The sequence below is a fragment of the Engystomops pustulosus genome, chromosome 7 (genome assembly GCF_040894005.1).
Source record: "Engystomops pustulosus chromosome 7, aEngPut4.maternal, whole genome shotgun sequence".
NCBI lineage: Eukaryota > Metazoa > Chordata > Amphibia > Anura > Leptodactylidae > Engystomops > Engystomops pustulosus.
In genome coordinates this window covers 21,091,859-21,112,208 of record NC_092417.1, presented here as the reverse complement: position 1 = coordinate 21,112,208, position 20,350 = coordinate 21,091,859, and the positions used below count along the sequence as shown (strand labels likewise).

The 20,350-nt window shown below is 44.7% G+C and overlaps 1 protein-coding gene across 1 annotated transcript in view; it reads left to right on the top strand.

The window, feature by feature from the left end:
• Positions 1–20,350, top strand: part of PEAR1 (platelet endothelial aggregation receptor 1) — an 87,010-nt gene that overhangs the window by 50,895 nt on the left and 15,765 nt on the right. Inside the window, exons 6-13 of the mRNA XM_072115036.1 lie at positions 2,709–2,801; positions 5,533–5,779; positions 5,861–5,984; positions 7,070–7,206; positions 9,605–9,817; positions 10,041–10,215; positions 10,607–10,727; positions 10,802–10,965. Coding sequence (XP_071971137.1) covers positions 2,709–2,801; positions 5,533–5,779; positions 5,861–5,984; positions 7,070–7,206; positions 9,605–9,817; positions 10,041–10,215; positions 10,607–10,727; positions 10,802–10,965 — 1,274 coding nt within the window. The remainder of the gene's footprint in view (positions 1–2,708; positions 2,802–5,532; positions 5,780–5,860; positions 5,985–7,069; positions 7,207–9,604; positions 9,818–10,040; positions 10,216–10,606; positions 10,728–10,801; positions 10,966–20,350) is intronic.

Sequence of the window (20,350 nt, the reverse complement as noted above, 5' to 3'; positions counted from 1 at the left end):
ACTGGAAGTCTTACATATCCATCATAGAAACAAGCAGCGATACGATCTGTAACACCACCACCATCATGAGTGGCTGGATTGGTTGAGGCCTAGCTGCGGATGTCAAAGTAGTATAGTCCTGTTCCAAATTAGAAGACTAATACCCAGAACCCAGGACTGAGCCTATATTTATTGAGTTTAAGACTCAACCTCTGGAAACCTTCAGGAGACCGACATTGGGCCAGCCTGCATTACACCAGGTGATTTATAATGTGAACATAGTTAGAATGTCAGGGACATTACAAATGGGCATTGTGAAATCCATAATCCATAATGGTTATTGCGAATTTGGTCTAAAGTTTAAGGACAACTCTGGGCGTAATGTATAAACTGGTGCACAGCATGAGGGGTTACAGTACATGAGTGTGACCACGGTATCAGCCATAGCTATATACATAGACTATAGAGCCAAACATCTCAGATAAAAAGAAGTGGGTGACATCACCTTGTGTATTACTTCTGTACTGTGACATCAATATGTGTATTATCCCTGTACTGTGACATCACTGTGTGTATTATCTCTGTACTATGACATCACTGTGTGTATTATCTCTGTACTGTGACATCACTGTGTGTATTATCCCTGTACTGTGACATCATTGTGTGTATTATCCCTGTACTGTGACATCATTGTGTGTATTATCCCTGTACTGTGACACCACTGTGTGTATTATCCCTGGACTGTGACATCACTGTGTGTATTATCCCTGGACTGTGACATCACTGTGTGTATTATCTCTATACTGTGACATCACTGTGTGTATTATCTCTATACTGTGACATCACTGTGTGTATTACCCCTGTACTGTGACATCACTGTGTGTGTTACCCCTGTACTGTGACATCACTGTGTATTATCCCTGTACTGTGACATCACTGTGTGTATTATCTCTGTACTGTGACATCACTGTGTGTATTATCCCTGTACTGTGACATCACTGTGTGTATTATCCCTGTACTGTGACATCACTGTGTGTATTATCCCTGGACTGTGACATCACTGTGTGTATTATCTCTATACTGTGACATCACTGTGTGTATTATCCCTGGACTGTGACATCACTGTGTGTATTATCTCTATACTGTGACATCACTGTGTGTATTACCCCTGTACTGTGACATCACTGTGTGTATTATCTCTATACTGTGACATCACTGTGTGTATTACCCCTGTACTGTGACATCACTGTGTGTATTATCTCTGTACTGTGACATCACTGTGTGTATTATCCCTGTACTGTGACATCACTGTGTGTATTATCCCTGTACTGTGACATCACTGTGTGTATTATTCCTGGACTGTGACATCACTGTGTGTATTATCTCTATACTGTGACATCACTGTGTGTATTATCCCTGGACTGTGACATCACTGTGTGTATTATCTCTATACTGTGACATCACTGTGTGTATTACCCCTGTACTGTGACATCACTGTGTGTATTATCTCTATACTGTGACATCACTGTGTATTATCCCTGTACCGAGACATCACTGTGTGTATTATCTCTGTACTGTGACATCACTGTGTGTATTATCCCTGTACTGTGACATCACTGTGTGTATTATCCCTGTACTGTGACATCACTGTGTGTGTTATCCCTGTACTGTGACATCACTGTGTGTTATCCCTGTACTGTGACATCACTGTTTGTATTATCCCTGTACTGTGACATCACTGTGTGTATTATCCCTGTACTGTGACATCACTGTGTGTATTAACCCTGTACTGTGACATCACTGTGTGTATTAACCCTGTACTGTGACATCACTGTGTGTATTATCTCTGTACTGTGACATCACCTTGTGTATTACTTCTGTACTGTGACATCAATATGTGTATTATCCCTGTACTGTGACATCACTGTGAGTATTATCCCTGTACAGTGACATCACTGTGTGTATTATCTCTGTACTGTGACATCACTGTGTGTATTATCTCTGTACTGTGACATCACTGTGTGTATTATCTCTGTACTGTGACATCACTGTGTGTATTATCCCTGTACAGTGACATCACTGTGTGTATTATCTCTGTACTGTGACATCACTGTGTGTATTATCCCTGTACTGTGACATCACTGTGTATATTATCCCTGTACTGTGACATCACTGTGTGTATTATCCCTGGACTGTTACATCACTGTGTGTGTTATCCCTGAACTGTGACATCACTGTGTGTATTATCTCTGTACTGTGACATCACTGTGTGTATTATCCCTGTACTGTGACATCACTGTGTGTATTATCCCTGTATTGTGACATCACTGTGTGTATTATCCCTGTACTGTGGCATCACTGTGTGTATTATTCCTGTACTGTGACATCACTGTGTGTATTATCCCTGTACTGTGACATCACTGTGTGTATTATCCCTGCACTGTGACATCACTGTGTGTATTATCCCTGTACTGTGACATCACTGTGTGTATTATCCCTGTACTGTGACATCACTGTGTATATTATCCCTGTACTGTGACATCACTGTGTGTATTATCCCTGTACTGTGACATCACTGTGTGTATTATCCCTGTACTGTGACATCACTGTGTGTATTATCTCTGTACTGTGACATCACTGTGTGTATTATCCCTGTACTGTGACATCACTGTGTGTATTATCCCTGGACTGTTACAAATGTCTGATGGTGATGTATATTATGTTTGCAGCACATTGTAGCAAGGAGTGTGTACATGGCAGATGTGAATCACCAAATCAGTGCCAGTGTGAACCAGGCTGGCGAGGAAAAGACTGCTCCAGCGGTAAGCCATGTGTGTTCATGTACTGCACGCCCCATGGAAATTTTATAAAGGACATTTTCTTTTGACATCTTTGTTCAAGGAAAGCAACAGCATAAGGAATTTGCTAATATATTTGATAAATCTCTGTGTCATTTACTTGTTGTGACCACTAGGGGGTATATTGCTAACAAATGTGGTTCATAACCAGCACAACATATACAGTTATTACTAGGTCTCCCTCTAGTGGTGACAACGGGTAGATGAAATTCATGAGGAACATGGGAAAGAGGTTCTATAATTAAGTACACCACATTTTTGAGATTTTTGAAATCTCATTTTATCTAATATAGTTGTCTATGTTATTCTTTACGTGTTCTCAGTGAGTGCCTGAGCCCGGGACCGGGGCTGTAGCCAGGGAACGACGTCCCACACTGCATATTCCCAGGCAGAGATTTCCCTGGGGGGCTTTTATTTTTTATATTGAAGAAAAAAAAATCTGTCATAGTAAATAGTTATGTTCTGGTAATAAGAAGCATCTGGTATCTCAATGCATGATGGGAAGGAACAGAACGTGCCCCTATACTGGTAAATAATACCGCAACCAGTACAAGGAGGTGTCAGGGAGTGTCACCTGGTTATTAGCTACTGGAATTCTATCTATCTACTATCTATTCATTTCATTTCTATCTATCCATCTCATAGCTATCCATATACCTATATATATCATCCATCTCTCTCATATCTATCTATCTCATATCTATGTATCTATCTCTCATATATCTATCTATCTCATATCTATCTCTCTCCTATCTATCTATATATCTCCTATCTATCTATCTATCTATCTATCTATCTATCTCATATCTATGTATCTATCTCTCTCCTATCTATCTATATATCTCCTATCTATCTATCTCTCTCCTATCTATCTATCTCTCTCCTATCTATCTATCTCTCTCCTATCTATCTATCTATCTATCTATCTATCTCTCTCCTATCTATCTATATATCTCCTATCTATCTATCTATCTATCTATCTATCTCCTATCTATCTATCTATCCATCTATCTATCTCTCTCATATCTATCTATCTCATATCTATGTATCTATCTCTCATATATCTATCTATCTCATATCTATCTATCTATCTATCTCATATCTATCTATCTATCTCATATCTATCTATCTATCTATCTATCTATCTATCTATCTATCAATCTATCTATCTCATATCTATCTCCTATCTATCTATCTCATATCTATGTATCTATCTATCTCATATCTATGTATCTATCTCTGATATATCTATCTATCTATCTCATATGTATCTATATCTCATATCTATCTCATATCTATCTATCTATCTATCTATCTATATCTCATATCTATCTATCTATCTATCTCCTCTCTATTTATCTCTCCTATCTCTCTCTCTCCTATCTATCTATCTATCTATCTATCTATCTATCTATCTATCTATCTATCTTCTATCTATCTATCTATCTCCTATCTATCTATCTATCTATCTATCTCATATCTATCTCTCTCCTATCTATCTATATATCTCCTATCTATCTATCTCTCTCCTATCTATCTATCTCTCTCCTATCTATCTATCTCTCTCCTATCTATCTATCTATCTATCTATCTATCTCTCTCCTATCTATCTATATATCTCCTATCTATCTATCTCTCTCCTATCTATCTATCTATCTATCTCCTATCTATCTATCTATCTATCCATCTATCTATCTCTCTCATATCTATCTATCTCATATCTATGTATCTATCTCTCATATATCTATCTATCTCATATCTATCTATCTATCTATCTATCTCATATCTATCTATCTATCTCATATCTATCTCATATCTATCTATCTATCTATCTATCAATCTATCTATCTCATATCTATCTCCTATCTATCTCATATCTATGTATCTATCTCTGATATATCTATCTATCTATCTCATATGTATCTATATCTCATATCTATCTCATATCTATCTATCTATCTATCTATCTATCTCCTATCTATCTATCTATCTATCTATCTATCTATCTATCTATCTCCTATCTATCTATCTATCTATCTATCTCTCTCCTATCTATCTATCTCCTATCTATCTATCTATATATCTCCTATCTATCTATCTCTCTCCTATCTATCTATCTCTCTCCTATCTATCTATCTCTCTCCTATCTATCTATCTATCTATCTCTCTCCTATCTATCTATATATCTCCTATCTATCTATCTCTCTCCTATCTATCTATCTATCTCCTATCTATCTATCTATCCATCTATCTATCTCTCTCATATCTATCTATCTCATATCTATGTATCTATCTCTCATATATCTATCTATCTCATATCTATCTATCTATCTATCTCATATCTATCTATCTATCTCATATCTATGTATCTATCTATCTCATATCTATGTATCTATCTCTGATATATCTATCTATCTATCTCATATGTATCTATATCTCATATCTATCTCATATCTATCTATCTATCTATCTATCTATCTATATCTCATATCTATCTATCTATCTATCTATCTCCTCTCTATTTATCTCTCCTATCTCTCTCTCCTATCTATCTATCTATCTATCTCCTATCTATCTATCTATCTCCTATCTATCTATCTATCTATCTATCTATCTATCTATCTATCTATCTATCTCCTATCTATCTATCTATCTATTGTGGGATTTATACCTTATACCATTATTACTATTGTAGCCTGTGCACCTCATCTATGGGGACCAAAGTGCAACAACACATGTAACTGCCAGAACAATGGGGTGTGTGACGCGGTTTCGGGCTCCTGCATCTGTCCTCCGGGGTACAAGGATTCGTTGTGTGAGCAGCCATGTGATCCGGGCACCTATGGAATGAACTGCCTCCTAGACTGCCAGTGTATGAACGGTGCCAACTGCGAGCCTCAGAATGGGACGTGTATCTGTCCGGAAGGATTCACAGGACCATAGTGAGTATGGCTGCACTGATCAGTGTGGTACTACAAAGCCCAGCATGACTGCTACCAGATACGTGTCTTCTTATTTTACAGCTGTGAGATTAGATGTAAAGAGGTTCAGCCTTCTAAGTACCAGTGCCCGGAGTTTTGTCCCTGCCAGAGCGGAGGCATCTGTAACCGGAGCACCGGGGAGTGCAGCTGCCCCCCAGGATGGATGGTGAGACCTTGTCATCACATATAACCCCATTACATTATACGTCTTGGAGAGTGAGTGACCATATAGTGCCAGTAATACATACCCCATATAGTGCCAGTAATGCATCCCCCATATAGTGCCAGTAATGCATCTTCCATATACCATATAGTGCCAGTAATACATCCCCCATATAGTGCCAGTAATACATCCCCCATATAGTGCCAGTAATGCATCCCCCATATAGTGCCAGTAATGCATCCCCCATATAGTGCCAGTAATACATACCCCATATAATTCCAATAATTCATCCCCCGTATAGTGCCAGTTACATTGTGCCCATTATAGCTGCCTCATTAGAAGTCCAGCTACAATTATCCCAAACAGAGACGCTGATAATGTGTTCAGCCCATGTACCCCCTCCTTAGGCTGGATTCACACGACCGGTGCCCGCCGTACCATAGCACGGCGGGCACACGGCAGCGCCCGGGGAGAGGAGGAGGGGGAGAGCGCTGCTCACCCCCGCCCCTCTCCATAGGGATACATGGCGCACTGCGCCGTATGCCCTGAAAAAATAGGACATGTCCTATTTTTTCACGGGGTACAGAGTGGTACGGTGCCGCACGTGTGTGGCATCGTACCGCTCCCGTAGGGCGCCGCGCGCCCATTGCCGTCTATGGGGGACGTATATCGCCCGTATATACGCCCCCCTTGCGGTCGTGTGAATGCAGCCTTAATGTGTATAATCACATATTATGGCCCACATTTATCAAAAACAGTGCAGTGTGTACTATGTACAGTGTCCTGTGTAGTCTGCAGGGGGCGCAAGATTCATGAATTTTGTTGCACGTTCCTCATGAATCTGGCGCCCCCTGCACTGCTCCGACAGAGTGCACTTACTTTTTCTGGTGCACCTTTAACATTGGGCGTGCGACACACTTCTATCGAGTCGTGGTAATAAGTTTGTGGCACAAATAACACTCACAAGCAGTTTGCACGTTCTTTCTAGTGCAAAGTTAGAAAGAAAACTGGTTCAAACACTTTAATAAATGTGGGCCTACATGTCCATAAACATATATCGGATGCGACTAATTATATTCTCTCCTCAGGGCCCAATGTGCTCCATCCCCTGCCCCCCTGGATACTTTGGACCTGGATGTAGGCAGAAATGTCCTTGTCATAATGGAGGGCAGTGTGACCCTGAAAATGGGCAATGCCACTGCTCCTTCGGTTACACAGGAGAGGGGTAAGTGCAAAATATAGGAGTCTACTAGTTACTGTTGTAGAGGAATATAATTGCTATAATACTGCCCCCTGTGTACAAGACTACAACTACTATAATACTGCCCCTATGTACAAGAATATATCTACTATAATACTGCCCCCTATGTACAAGAATATAACTACTATAATACTGCCCCCTATGTACAAGAATATAACTACTATAATACTGCCCCCTATGTACAAGAATATAACTACTATAATACTGCCCCCTATGTACAGGAATATAACTACTATAATACTGCCCCCTATGTACAAGAATATAACTACTATAATACTGCCCCCTATGTACAGGAATATAACTACTATAATACTGCCCCCTATGTACAGGAATATAACTACTATAATACTGCCCCTATGTACAGGAATATAACTACTATAATACTGCCCCTATGTACAGGAATATAACTACTATAATACTGCCCCCTATGTACAAGAATATAACTACTATAATACTGCCCCCTATGTACAGGAATATAACTACTATAATACTGCCCCCTATGTACAAGTATATAACTACTATAATACTGTCCCCTATGTACAGGAATATAACTACTATAATACTGCCCCCTATGTACAAGAATATAACTACTATAATACTGCCCCCTATGTACAGGAATATAACTACTATAATACTGCCTCCTATGTACAAGAATATAACTACTATAATACTACCCCCTATGTACAAGAATATAACTACTATAATACTGCCCCCTATGTACAAGAATATAACTAGTATAATACTGCCCCCTATGTACAAGAATATAACTAGTATAATACTGCCCCCTATGTACAAGAATATAACTACTATAATACTGCCCTCTAAGTACAAGAATATAACTACTATAATACTGCCCCTATGTACAGGAATATAACTACTATAATACTGCCCCCTATGTACAAGAATACAACTACTATAATACTGCCCCCTATGTACAAGAATATAACTACTATAATACTGCCCCTATGTACAGGAATATAACCACTATAATACTGCCCCCTATGTACAAGAATACAACTACTATAATACTGCCCCCTATGTACAAGAATATAACTACTATAATACTGCCCTCTATGTACAGGAATATAACTACTATAATACTACCCCCTATGTACAAGAATATAACTACTATAATACTGCCCCCTATGTACAGGAATATAACTACTATAATACTGCCCGCTATGTACAAGAATATAACTACTATAATACTGTCCCCTATGTACAAGAATATAACTACTATAATACTGCCCCTATGTACAGGAATATAACTACTATAATACTGATCCTATGTACAAGAATATAACTACTATAATACTGCCCCCTATGTACAGGAATATAACTACTATAATACTGCCCCCTATGTACAAGAATATAACTACTATAATACTGCCCCCTATGTACAGGAATATAACTACTATAATACTGCCCCCTATGTACAAGAATATAACTACTATAATACTGCCCCCTATGTACAGGAATATAACTACTATAATACTGCCCCCTATGTACAGGAATATAACTACTATAATACTGCCCCCTATGTACAGGAATATAACTACTATAATACTGCCCCCTATGTACAGGAATATAACTACTATAATACTGCCCCCTATGTACAAGAATATAACTACTATAATACTGCCCCCTATGTACAGGAATATAACTACTATAATACTGCCCCCTATGTACAGGAATATAACTACTATAATACTGCCCCTATGTGCAAGAATATAACTACTATAATACTGCCCCCTATGTACAAGAATATAACTACTATAATACTGCCCCCTATGTACAAGAATATAACTACTATAATACTGCCCCCTATGTACAAGAATATAACTACTATAATTATAGCTATTATAATAGTAACGTCCGATATTCACAATCACATTTATACTCCACCCCCTTGTCTATCCAAATCTAGGAGGCCGTGAATGTCCATATTTTCTATACTTGGCGGTATAAAGCAGTTCCTTCTTGGGACGTCCATGAGGAATTACTCAAATGTGCAAATTATTTATTATTTTTATGCCAAAAGGGATAATGTGAGCGTCTCCGGGGTCATGGGGTCAGCAGCTGCAGTCTATCCCTTAGGCGCAGACACTGTGGCAGTATAACACTGATCTGGCGCTATAGCCGTGGGGCTCAGTGTCAGCTTTCACGCTATCATAACCTTTGACTACTACACGGCCATCTGCCTCTGGGTCACTGCATGCAGCCACTCGCCAAATATAGGAGCTGCAGTTCATATACAAGGCTATTGCTCTCTGTTATCAGCCAATATTCTTCTTTCTTAAAGGGGAAGTCTTAATTTTGTACAAGTTTCATACAGGTTTCATGTGTGCTTGTGCCTTCACAGCTGCCTGGAGGAATGTCCCATCGGAAAATACGGGCGGGACTGTAAGGAGACGTGCGACTGCGCCAACGCGGTGCGCTGCTATCACGTGGACGGGGCCTGTTTATGTGAGGCGGGCTTCTTGGGGGCCAAATGTGAGGACAGAATGTGCTCAGATACCAGCTATGGGCTACAGTGCCATCTGCCCTGCCAGTGTGATGCCCAGCACACCAAGAGGTAGGTCACCATATGTGTCCTTATATCCTAATAGGGCCAAGTACTGACTTCTCCAGTAGGCGGCACTAGAGAGACAGTTCAGCTTCTTGTTCAAGAGCTAATATACATATCTTTTTTCCCAGGGTGCATTGCCTGCAGGAAAATACTCTCCACAAACTAGTGAAAGCGGCAATGTATAAAACCTATTATAGTCTCATTAACCCTTGTTTACCCTGTTTTACAGCTGCCACCCAATGACAGGCGAGTGCACATGTAAAACAGGATGGGCCGGCCTGACTTGCAACGAGACCTGCCCCCATGGCTATTACGGGACTAACTGTCAGGAGCCATGTCTGTGCCTCAATGGTGGATCCTGCGACAGCGAGACTGGGCATTGCCGCTGCGCCCCAGGATTTACTGTAAGTGCCATCTACTACGCTACAGAAATATGTACCTGTAAGGCATTTGTGGGGTAGAGGAAGTCCTTGTCCTAGAGTGAAATCTTTTGTGTGTGTTGTTAGTAGCAGCAGAACTGTGAAATATGGATTTGGATTCCAGGATTGTAGCACTGGGGGTTGTGTCCTCACACTGCTGTGCTATTAGCTCTCTGCCTTGAGCCACCTCAGAGCTCCTCCTGTGAGTAACCACAGTATTATTCAGCCATAAGCCTTCTACCCAGCAGGGCAGTTCAATGAGTCAAGAGCACAGCAGTGTGAGGACACACCCTCCTTTGTAGCAGCCCAATGACACAATGCGATAATAACCACATATAGAATCCGTAGTGACTGACATTCCGTTACATTGTGTCAGGGGGATCACTGTTCTCAATTCTGCCCGGAGGAAACCTACGGAGAAGGATGTTCCCAGAAGTGCAAGTGTATAAACCACCTGGCCTGCTCCCCCATAGACGGCACCTGTGTGTGTAAGGAAGGTAAGTGCTCCCTACAAAGGGTACCCCAACAGGACGGGTGGATATAAGGGGTCTTATTACTCTCTATATTTTAGGCTGGCAGAAGGGGGACTGCTCCGTGCCCTGTCCAAGGGGAAGCTGGGGCTTCAACTGTAACCGGAGCTGTGAGTGTGCCAACGGGGCGTCCTGCAGCCCCATCACCGGGCACTGCTCCTGCACCGCAGGCTGGTATGGAGAGAAGTGCCAGCTGCCCTGCAAGGTATGTACCTCCTACACTACATACAGGTATACAGTACAACAGTGTCAGGTATAGTGCTACCATAACGTGTCACACATATGGCATCCATAACAATCTCATAAATCCCCACAAAAGTATCACAGCGATGTAAAAATGTTAGGCATATTACCCCATGAAGAGTCAGGCACAGTACCCCCATAACAGTGATAGGGATATGGCCCCCATAAAGTGTCAGACCCAATACCCCCATAACAGTGATAGGGATATGTCCCCCATAAAGAATCAGGCACAGTACCCCCATAACAGTGATAGGGATATGGCCCCCATAAAGAGTCAGATACTGTGCCCCCATAACAGTGATAGGGATATGGCCCCCATAAAGTGTCAGACACAGTACCCCCATAACAGTGATAGGGATATGGCCCCCATAAAGAGTCAGGCACAGTACCCCCATAACAGTGATAGGGATATGGCCCCCATAAAGAATCAGGCACAGTACCCCCATAACAGTGATAGGGATATGGCCCCCATAAAGTGTCAGACACAGTACCCCCATAACAGTGATAGGGATATGGCCCCCATAAAGAGTCAGATACTGTGCCCCCATAACAGTGATAGAGATATGGCCCCCATAAAGAGTCAGGCACAGTCCCCCCATAACAGTGATAGGGATATGGCACCCATAAAGTGTCAGACACAGTACCCCCATAACAGTGATAGGGATATGGCCCCCATAAAGAGTCAGACACAGTACCCCCATAACAGTGATAGGGATATGGCCCCCATAAAGAGTCAGGCACAGTACCCCCATAACAGTGATAGGGATATGGCCCCCATAAAGAGTCAGGCACAGTACCCCAATAACAGTGATAGGGATATGGCCCCCATAAAGAGTCAGGCACAGTACCCCCATAACAGTGATAGGGATATGGCCCCCATAAAGTGTCAGACCCAATACCCCCATAACAGTGATAGGGATATGGCCCCCATAAAGAGTCAGGCACAGTACCCCCATAACAGTGATAGGGATATGGCCCCCATAAAGAGTCAGATACTGTGCCCCCATAACAGTGATAGGGATATGGCCCCCATAAAGAGTCAGACACAGTACCCCCATAACAGTGATAGGGATATGGCCCCCATAAAGTGTCAGACCCAATACCCCCATAACAGTGATAGGGATATGGCCCCCATAAAGAGTCAGGCACAGTACCCCCATAACAGTGATAGGGATATGGCCCCCATAAAGAGTCAGATACTGTGCCCCCATAACAGTGATAGAGATATGGCCCCCATAAAGAGTCAGGCACAGTCCCCCCATAACAGTGATAGGGATATGGCACCCATAAAGTGTCAGACACAGTACCCCCATAACAGTGATAGGGATATGGCCCCCATAAAGAGTCAGGCACAGTACCCCCATAACAGTGATAGGGATATGGCCCCCATAAAGAATCAGGCACAGTACCCCTATAACAGTGATAGGGATATGGCCCCCATAAAGTGTCAGACACAGTACCCCCATAACAGTGATAGGGATATGGCCCCCATAAAGAGTCAGACACAGTACCCCCATAACAGTGATAGGGATATGGCCGCCATAAAGAGTCAGGCACAGTCCCCCCATAACAGTGATAGGGATATGGCCCCCATAAAGAGTCAGACACAGTACCCCCATAACAGTGATAGGGATATGGCCGCCATAAAGAGTCAGGCACAGTACCCCCATAACAGTGATAGGGATATGGCCCCCATAAAGAGTCAGATACTGTGCCCCCATAACAGTGATAGGGATATGGCCCCCATAAAGTGTCAGACACAGTACCCCCATAACAGTGATAGGGATATGGCCCCCATAAAGAGTCAGGCACAGTACCCCCATAACAGTGATAGGGATATGGCCCCCATAAAGAGTCAGGCACAGTACCCCCATAACAGTGATAGGGATATGGCCCCCATAAAGAGTCAGACACAGTACCCCCATAACAGTGATAGGGATATGGCCCCCATAAAGAGTCAGGCACAGTACCCCCATAACAGTGATAGGGATATGGCCCCCATAAAGAGTCAGGCACAGTACCCCCATAACAGTGATAGGGATATGGCCCCCATAAAGAGTCAGGCACAGTACCCCTATAACAGTGATAGGGATATGGCCCCCATAAAGAGTCAGGCACAGTACCCCCATAACAGTGATAGGGATATGGCCCCCATAAAGAGTCAGGCACAGTACCCCCATAACAGTGATAGGGATATGGCCCCCATAAAGAGTCAGGCACAATACCCCCATAACAGTGATAGGGATATGGCCCCCATAAAGTGTCAGACACAGTACCCCCATAACAGTGATAGGGATATGGCCCCCATAAAGAATCAGGCACAGTACCCCCATAACAGTGATAGGGATATTGCCCCCATAAAGAGTCAGGCACAGTACCCCCATAACAGTGATAGGGATATTGCCCCCATAAAGTGTCAGACACAGTACCCCCATAACAGTGATAGGGATATGGCCCCCATAAAGAGTCAGGCAGAGTACCCCCATAACAGTGATAGGGATATGGCCCCCATAAAGAATCAGGCACAGTACCCCCATAACAGTGATAGGGATATGGCCCCCATAAAGAGTCAGACACAGTACCCCCATAATAGTGATAGGGATATGGCCCCCATAAAGAATCAGGCACAGTACCCCCATAACAGTGATAGGGATATGGCCCCCATAAAGAGTCAGACACAGTACCCCCATAATAGTGATAGGGATATGGCCCCCATAAAGTGTCAGACACAGTACCCCCATAACAGTGATAGGGATATGGCCCCCATAAAGAGTCAGGCACAGTACCCCCATAACAGTGATAGGGATATGGCCCCCATAAAGAGTCAGGCACAGTCCCCCCATAACAGTGATAGGGATATGGCCCCCATAAAGAATCAGGCACAGTACCCCTATAACAGTGATAGGGATATGGCCCCCATAAAGAGTCAGACACAGTACCCCCATAACAGTGATAGGGATATGGCCGCCATAAAGAGTCAGGCACAGTACCCCCATAACAGTGATAGGGATATGGCCCCCATAAAGAATCAGGCACAGTACCCCTATAACAGTGATAGGGATATGGCCCCCATAAAGAATCAGGCACAGTACCCCCATAACAGTGATAGGGATATGGCCCCCATAAAGAATCAGGCACAGTACCCCTATAACAGTGATAGGGATATGGCCCCCATAAAGAATCAGGCACAGTACCCCCATAACAGTGATAGGGATATGGCCCCCATAAAGAGTCAGGCACAGTACCCCCACAATAGTGATAGGGATATGGCCGCCATAAAGAGTCAGGCACAGTCCCTCCATAACAGTGATAGGGATATGGCCCCCATAAAGAGTCAGACACAGTACCCCCATAACAGTGATAGGGATATGGCCCCCATAAAGAGTCAGGCACAGTACCCCTATAACAGTGATAGGGATATGGCCCCCATAAAGAATCAGACACAGTACCCCCATAACAGTGATAGGGATATGGCCCCCATAAAGAGTCAGGCACAGTACCCCCATAACAGTGATAGAGATATGGCCCCCATAAAGTGTCAGACGCAGTACCCCCATAACAGTGATAGGGATATGGCCCCCATAAAGAGTCAGACACAGTACCCCCATAACAGTGATAGGGATATGGCCCCCATAAAGAGTCAGACACAGTACCCCCATAACAGTGATAGGGATATGGCCCCCATAAAGAGTCAGGCACAGTCCCCCCATAACAGTGATAGGGATATGGCCCCCATAAAGAGTCAGGCACATTACCCCCATAACAGTGATGGGGATATGGCCCCCATAAAGAGTCAGGCACATTACCCCCATAACAGTGATGGGGATATGGCCCCCATAAAGAGTCAGGCACAGTACCCCCATAACAGTGATAGGGATATGGCCCCCATAAAGAGTCAGGCACAGTACCCCCATAACAGTGATAGGGATATGGCCCCCATAAAGAGTTAGGCACAGTACCCCCATAACAGTGATAGGGATATGGCCCCCATAAAGAGTCAGGCACAGTAGCCCCATAACAGTGATAGGGATATGGCCCCCATAAAGAGTCAGGCACAGTACCCCCATAACAGTGATAGGGATATGGCCCCCATAAAGAGTCAGGCACAGTACCCCCATAATAAGGATATGGATATGGCCCCCATAAAGAGTCCGGCACAGTGCCCCCATTACAGTGATAGGGATATGGCCCCCATAAAGAGTCAGGCACAGTACCCCCATAACAGTGATAGGGATATGGCCCCCATAAAGAATCAGGCACAGTACCCCCATAACAGTGATAGGGATATGGCCCCCATAAAGAGTCAGGCACAGTACCCCAATAACAGTGATAGGGATATGGCCCCCATAAAGAGTCAGGCACAGTACCCCCATAACAGTGATAGGGATATGGCCCCCATAAAGTGTCAGACCCAATACCCCCATAACAGTGATAGGGATATGGCCCCCATAAAGAGTCAGGCACAGTACCCCCATAACAGTGATAGGGATATGGCCCCCATAAAGAGTCAGATACTGTGCCCCCATAACAGTGATAGGGATATGGCCCCCATAAAGTGTCAGACACAGTACCCCCATAACAGTGATAGGGATATGGCCCCCATAAAGAGTCAGGCACATTACCCCCATAACAGTGATAGGGATATGGCCCCCATAAAGAATCAGACACAGTACCCCCATAACAGTGATAGGGATATGGCCCCCATAAAGAATCAGGCACAGTACCCCCATAACAGTGATAGGGATATGGCCCCCATAAAGAGTCAGGCACAGTACCCCCATAACAGTGATAGGGATATGGCCCCCATAAAGAGTCAGGCACAGTACCCCCATAACAGTGATAGGGATATGGCCCCCATAAAGAGTCAGGCACAGTACCCCCATAACAGTGATAGGGATATGGCCCCCATAAAGAGTCAGGCACAGTACCCCCATAACAGTGATAGGGATATGGCCCCCATAAAGAGTCAGGCACAGTACCCCCATAACAGTGATAGGGATATGGCCCCCATAAAGTGTCAGGCACAGTGCCCCCACAACAGTGATAGGGATATGGCCCCCATAAAGAGTCAGGCACAGTACCCCCATAACAGTGATAGGGATATGGCCCCCATAAAGAGTCAGGCACAGTACCCCCATAACAGTGATAGGGATATGGCCCCCATAAAGTGTCAGACCCAATACCCCCATAACAGTGATAGGGATATGGCCCCCATAAAGAGTCAGGCACAGTGCCCCCATAACAGTGATAGGGATATGGCCCCCATAAAGAGTCAGGCACAGTACCCCCATAACAGTGATAGGGATATGGCCCCCATAAAGAGTCAGACACAGTACCCCCATAACAGTGATAGGGATATGGCCCCCATAAAGTGTCAGACACAGTACCCCCATAACAGTGATAGGGATATGGCCCCCATAAAGAGTCAGGCACAGTACCCCCATAACAGTGATAGGGATATGGCCCCCATAAAGAATCAGGCACAGTACCCCTATAACAGTGATAGGGATATGGCCCCCATAAAGAGTCAGGCACAGTACCCCCATAACAGTGATAGGGATATGGCCCCCATAAAGTGTCAGACACAGTACCCCCATAACAGTGATAGGGATATGGCCCCCATAAAGAGTCAGACACAGTACCCCCATAACAGTGATAGGGATATGGCCGCCATAAAGAGTCAGGCACAGTCCCCTCATAACAGTGATAGGGATATGGCCCCCATAAAGAGTCAGACACAGTACCCCCATAACAGTGATAGGGATATGGCCCCCATAAAGAGTCAGACACAGTACCCCCATAACAGTGATAGGGATATGGCCGCCATAAAGAGTCAGGCACAGTACCCCCATAACAGTGATAGGGATATGGCCCCCATAAAGAGTCAGATACTGTGCCCCCATAACAGTGATAGGGATATGGCCCCCATAAAGTGTCAGACACAGTACCCCCATAACAGTGATAGGGATATGGCCCCCATAAAGAGTCAGGCACAGTACCCCCATAACAGTGATAGGGATATGGCCCCCATAAAGAGTCAGGCACAGTACCCCCATAACAGTGATAGGGATATGGCCCCCATAAAGAGTCAGACACAGTACCCCCATAACAGTGATAGGGATATGGCCCCCATAAAGAGTCAGACACAGTACCCCCATAACAGTGATAGGGATATGGCCCCCATAAAGAGTTAGGCACAGTACCCCCATAACAGTGATAGGGATATGGCCCCCATAAAGAGTCAGGCACAGTACCCCCATAACAGTGATAGGGATATGGCCCCCATAAAGAGTCAGGCACAGTACCCCTATAACAGTGATAGGGATATGGCCCCCATAAAGAGTCAGGCACAGTACCCCCATAACAGTGATAGGGATATGGCCCCCATAAAGAGTCAGGCACAGTACCCCCATAACAGTGATAGGGATATGGCCCCCATAAAGTGTCAGACACAGTACCCCCATAACAGTGATAGGGATATGGCCCCCATAAAGTGTCAGACACAATACCCCCATAACAGTGATAGGGATATGGGCCCCATAAAGAGTCAGGCACAGTACCCCCATAACAGTGATAGGGATATGGCCCCCATAAAGAGTCAGGCACAATACCCCCATAACAGTGATAGGGATATGGCCCCCATAAAGAGTCAGGCACAGTACCCCCATAACAGTGATAGGGATATGGCCCCCATAAAGAGTCAGGCACAGTACCCCCATAACAGTGATAGGGATATGGCCCCCATAAAGTGTCAGACACAGTACCCCCATAACAGTGATAGGGATATGGCCCCCATAAAGTGTCAGACACAATACCCCCATAACAGTGATAGGGATATGGGCCCCATAAAGAGTCAGGCACAGTACCCCCATAACAGTGATAGGGATATGGCCCCCATAAAGAGTCAGGCACAGTACCCCTATAACAGGGATAGGGATATGGCCCCCATAAAGAGTCAGGCACAGTACCCCCATAACAGTGATAGGGATATGGCCCCCATAAAGAATCAGACACAGTACCCCCATAACAGTGATAGGGATATGGCCCCCATAAAGAGTCAGGCACACTCCCCTCATAACAGTGATAGGGATATGGCCCCCATAAAGAGTCAGACACAGTACCCCCATAACAGTGATAGGGATATGGCCGCCATAAAGAGTCAGGCACAGTACCCCCATAACAGTGATAGGGATATGGCCCCCATAAAGAGTCAGATACTGTGCCCCCATAACAGTGATAGGGATATGGCCCCCATAAAGTGTCAGACACAGTACCCCCATAACAGTGATAGGGATATGGCCCCCATAAAGAGTCAGGCACAGTACCCCCATAACAGTGATAGGGATATGGCCCCCATAAAGAGTCAGACACAGTACCCCCATAACAGTGATAGGGATATGGCCCCCATAAAGAGTTAGGCACAGTACCCCCATAACAGTGATAGGGATATGGCCCCCATAAAGAGTCAGGCACAGTACCCCCATAACAGTGATAGGGATATGGCCCCCATAAAGAGTCAGGCACAGTACCCCCATAACAGTGATAGGGATATGGCCCCCATAAAGAGTCAGGCACAGTACCCCCATAACAGTGATAGGGATATGGCCCCCATAAAGTGTCAGACACAGTACCCCCATAACAGTGATAGGGATATGGCCCCCATAAAGAGTCAGGCACAGTACCCCCATAACAGTGATAGGGATATGGCCCCCATAAAGTGTCAGACACAATACCCCCATAACAGTGATAGGGATATGGGCCCCATAAAGAGTCAGGCACAGTACCCCCATAACAGTGATAGGGATATGGCCCCCATAAAGAGTCAGGCACAGTACCCCTATAACAGGGATAGGGATATGGCCCCCATAAAGAGTCAGGCACAGTACCCCCATAACAGTGATAGGGATATGGCCCCCATAAAGAGTCAGGCACAATACCCCCATAACAGTGATAGGGATATGGCCCCCATAAAGAGTCAGGCACAGTACCCCCATAACAGTGATAGGGATATGGCCCCCATAAAGAGTCAGGCACAGTACCCCCATAACAGTGATAGGGATATGGCCCCCATAAAGAGTCAGGCACAGTACCCCCATAACAGTGATAGGGATATGGCCCCCATAAAGAGTCAGGCACAGTACCCCCATAACAGTGATAGGGATATGGCCCCCATAAAGAGTCAGGCACAGTACCCCCATAACAGTGATAGGGATATGGCCCCCATAAAGAGTCAGGCACAGTACCCCCATAACAGTGATAGGGATATGGCCCCCATAAAGAGTCAGGCACAGTACCCCCATAACAGTGATAGGGATATTGCCCCCATAAAGAGTCAGGCACAGTACCCCCATAACAGTGATAGGGATATGGCCCCCATAAAGAGTCAGGCACAGTACCCCTATAACAGGGATAGGGATATGGCCCCCATAAAGAGTCAGGCACAGTACCCCCATAACAGTGATAGGGATATGGCCCCCATAAAGAGTCAGGCACAATACCCCCATAACAGTGATAGGGATATGGCCCCCATAAAGTGTCAGACACAGTACCCCCATAACAGTGATAGGGATATGGCCCCCATAAAGTGTCAGACACAGTACCCCCATAACAGTGATAGGGATATGGCCCCCATAAAGAGTCAGGCACAGTCCCCCCATAACAGTGATAGGGATATGGCGCCCATAAAGAATCAGGCACAGTACCCCCATAACAGTGATAGGGATATTGCCCCCATAAAGAGTCAGGCACAGTACCCCCATAACAGTGATAGGGATATTGCCCCCATAAAGTGTCAGACACAGTACCCCCATAACAGTGATAGGGATATGGCCCCCATAAAGTGTCAGACACAGTACCCCCATAACAGTGATAGGGATATGGCCCCCATAAAGAGTCAGGCACAGTACCCCCATAACAGTGATAGGGATATGGCCCCCATAAAGAGTCAGATACTGTGCCCCCATAACAGTGATAGGGATATGGCCCCCATAAAGAATCAGGCACAGTACCCCCATAACAGTGATAGGGATATGGCCCCCATAAAGAGTCAGACACAGTACCCCCATAATAGTGATAGGGATATGGCCCCCATAAAGTGTCAGACACAGTACCCCCATAACAGTGATAGGGATATGGCCCCCATAAAGAGTCAGGCACAGTACCCCCATAACAGTGATAGGGATATGGCCCCCATAAAGAGTCAGGCACAGTACCCCCATAACAGTGATAGGGATATGGCCGCCATAAAGAGTCAGGCACAGTACCCCCATAACAGTGATAGGGATATGGCCCCCATAAAGAGTCAGGCACAGTCCCCCCATAACAGTGATAGGGATATGGCCCCCATA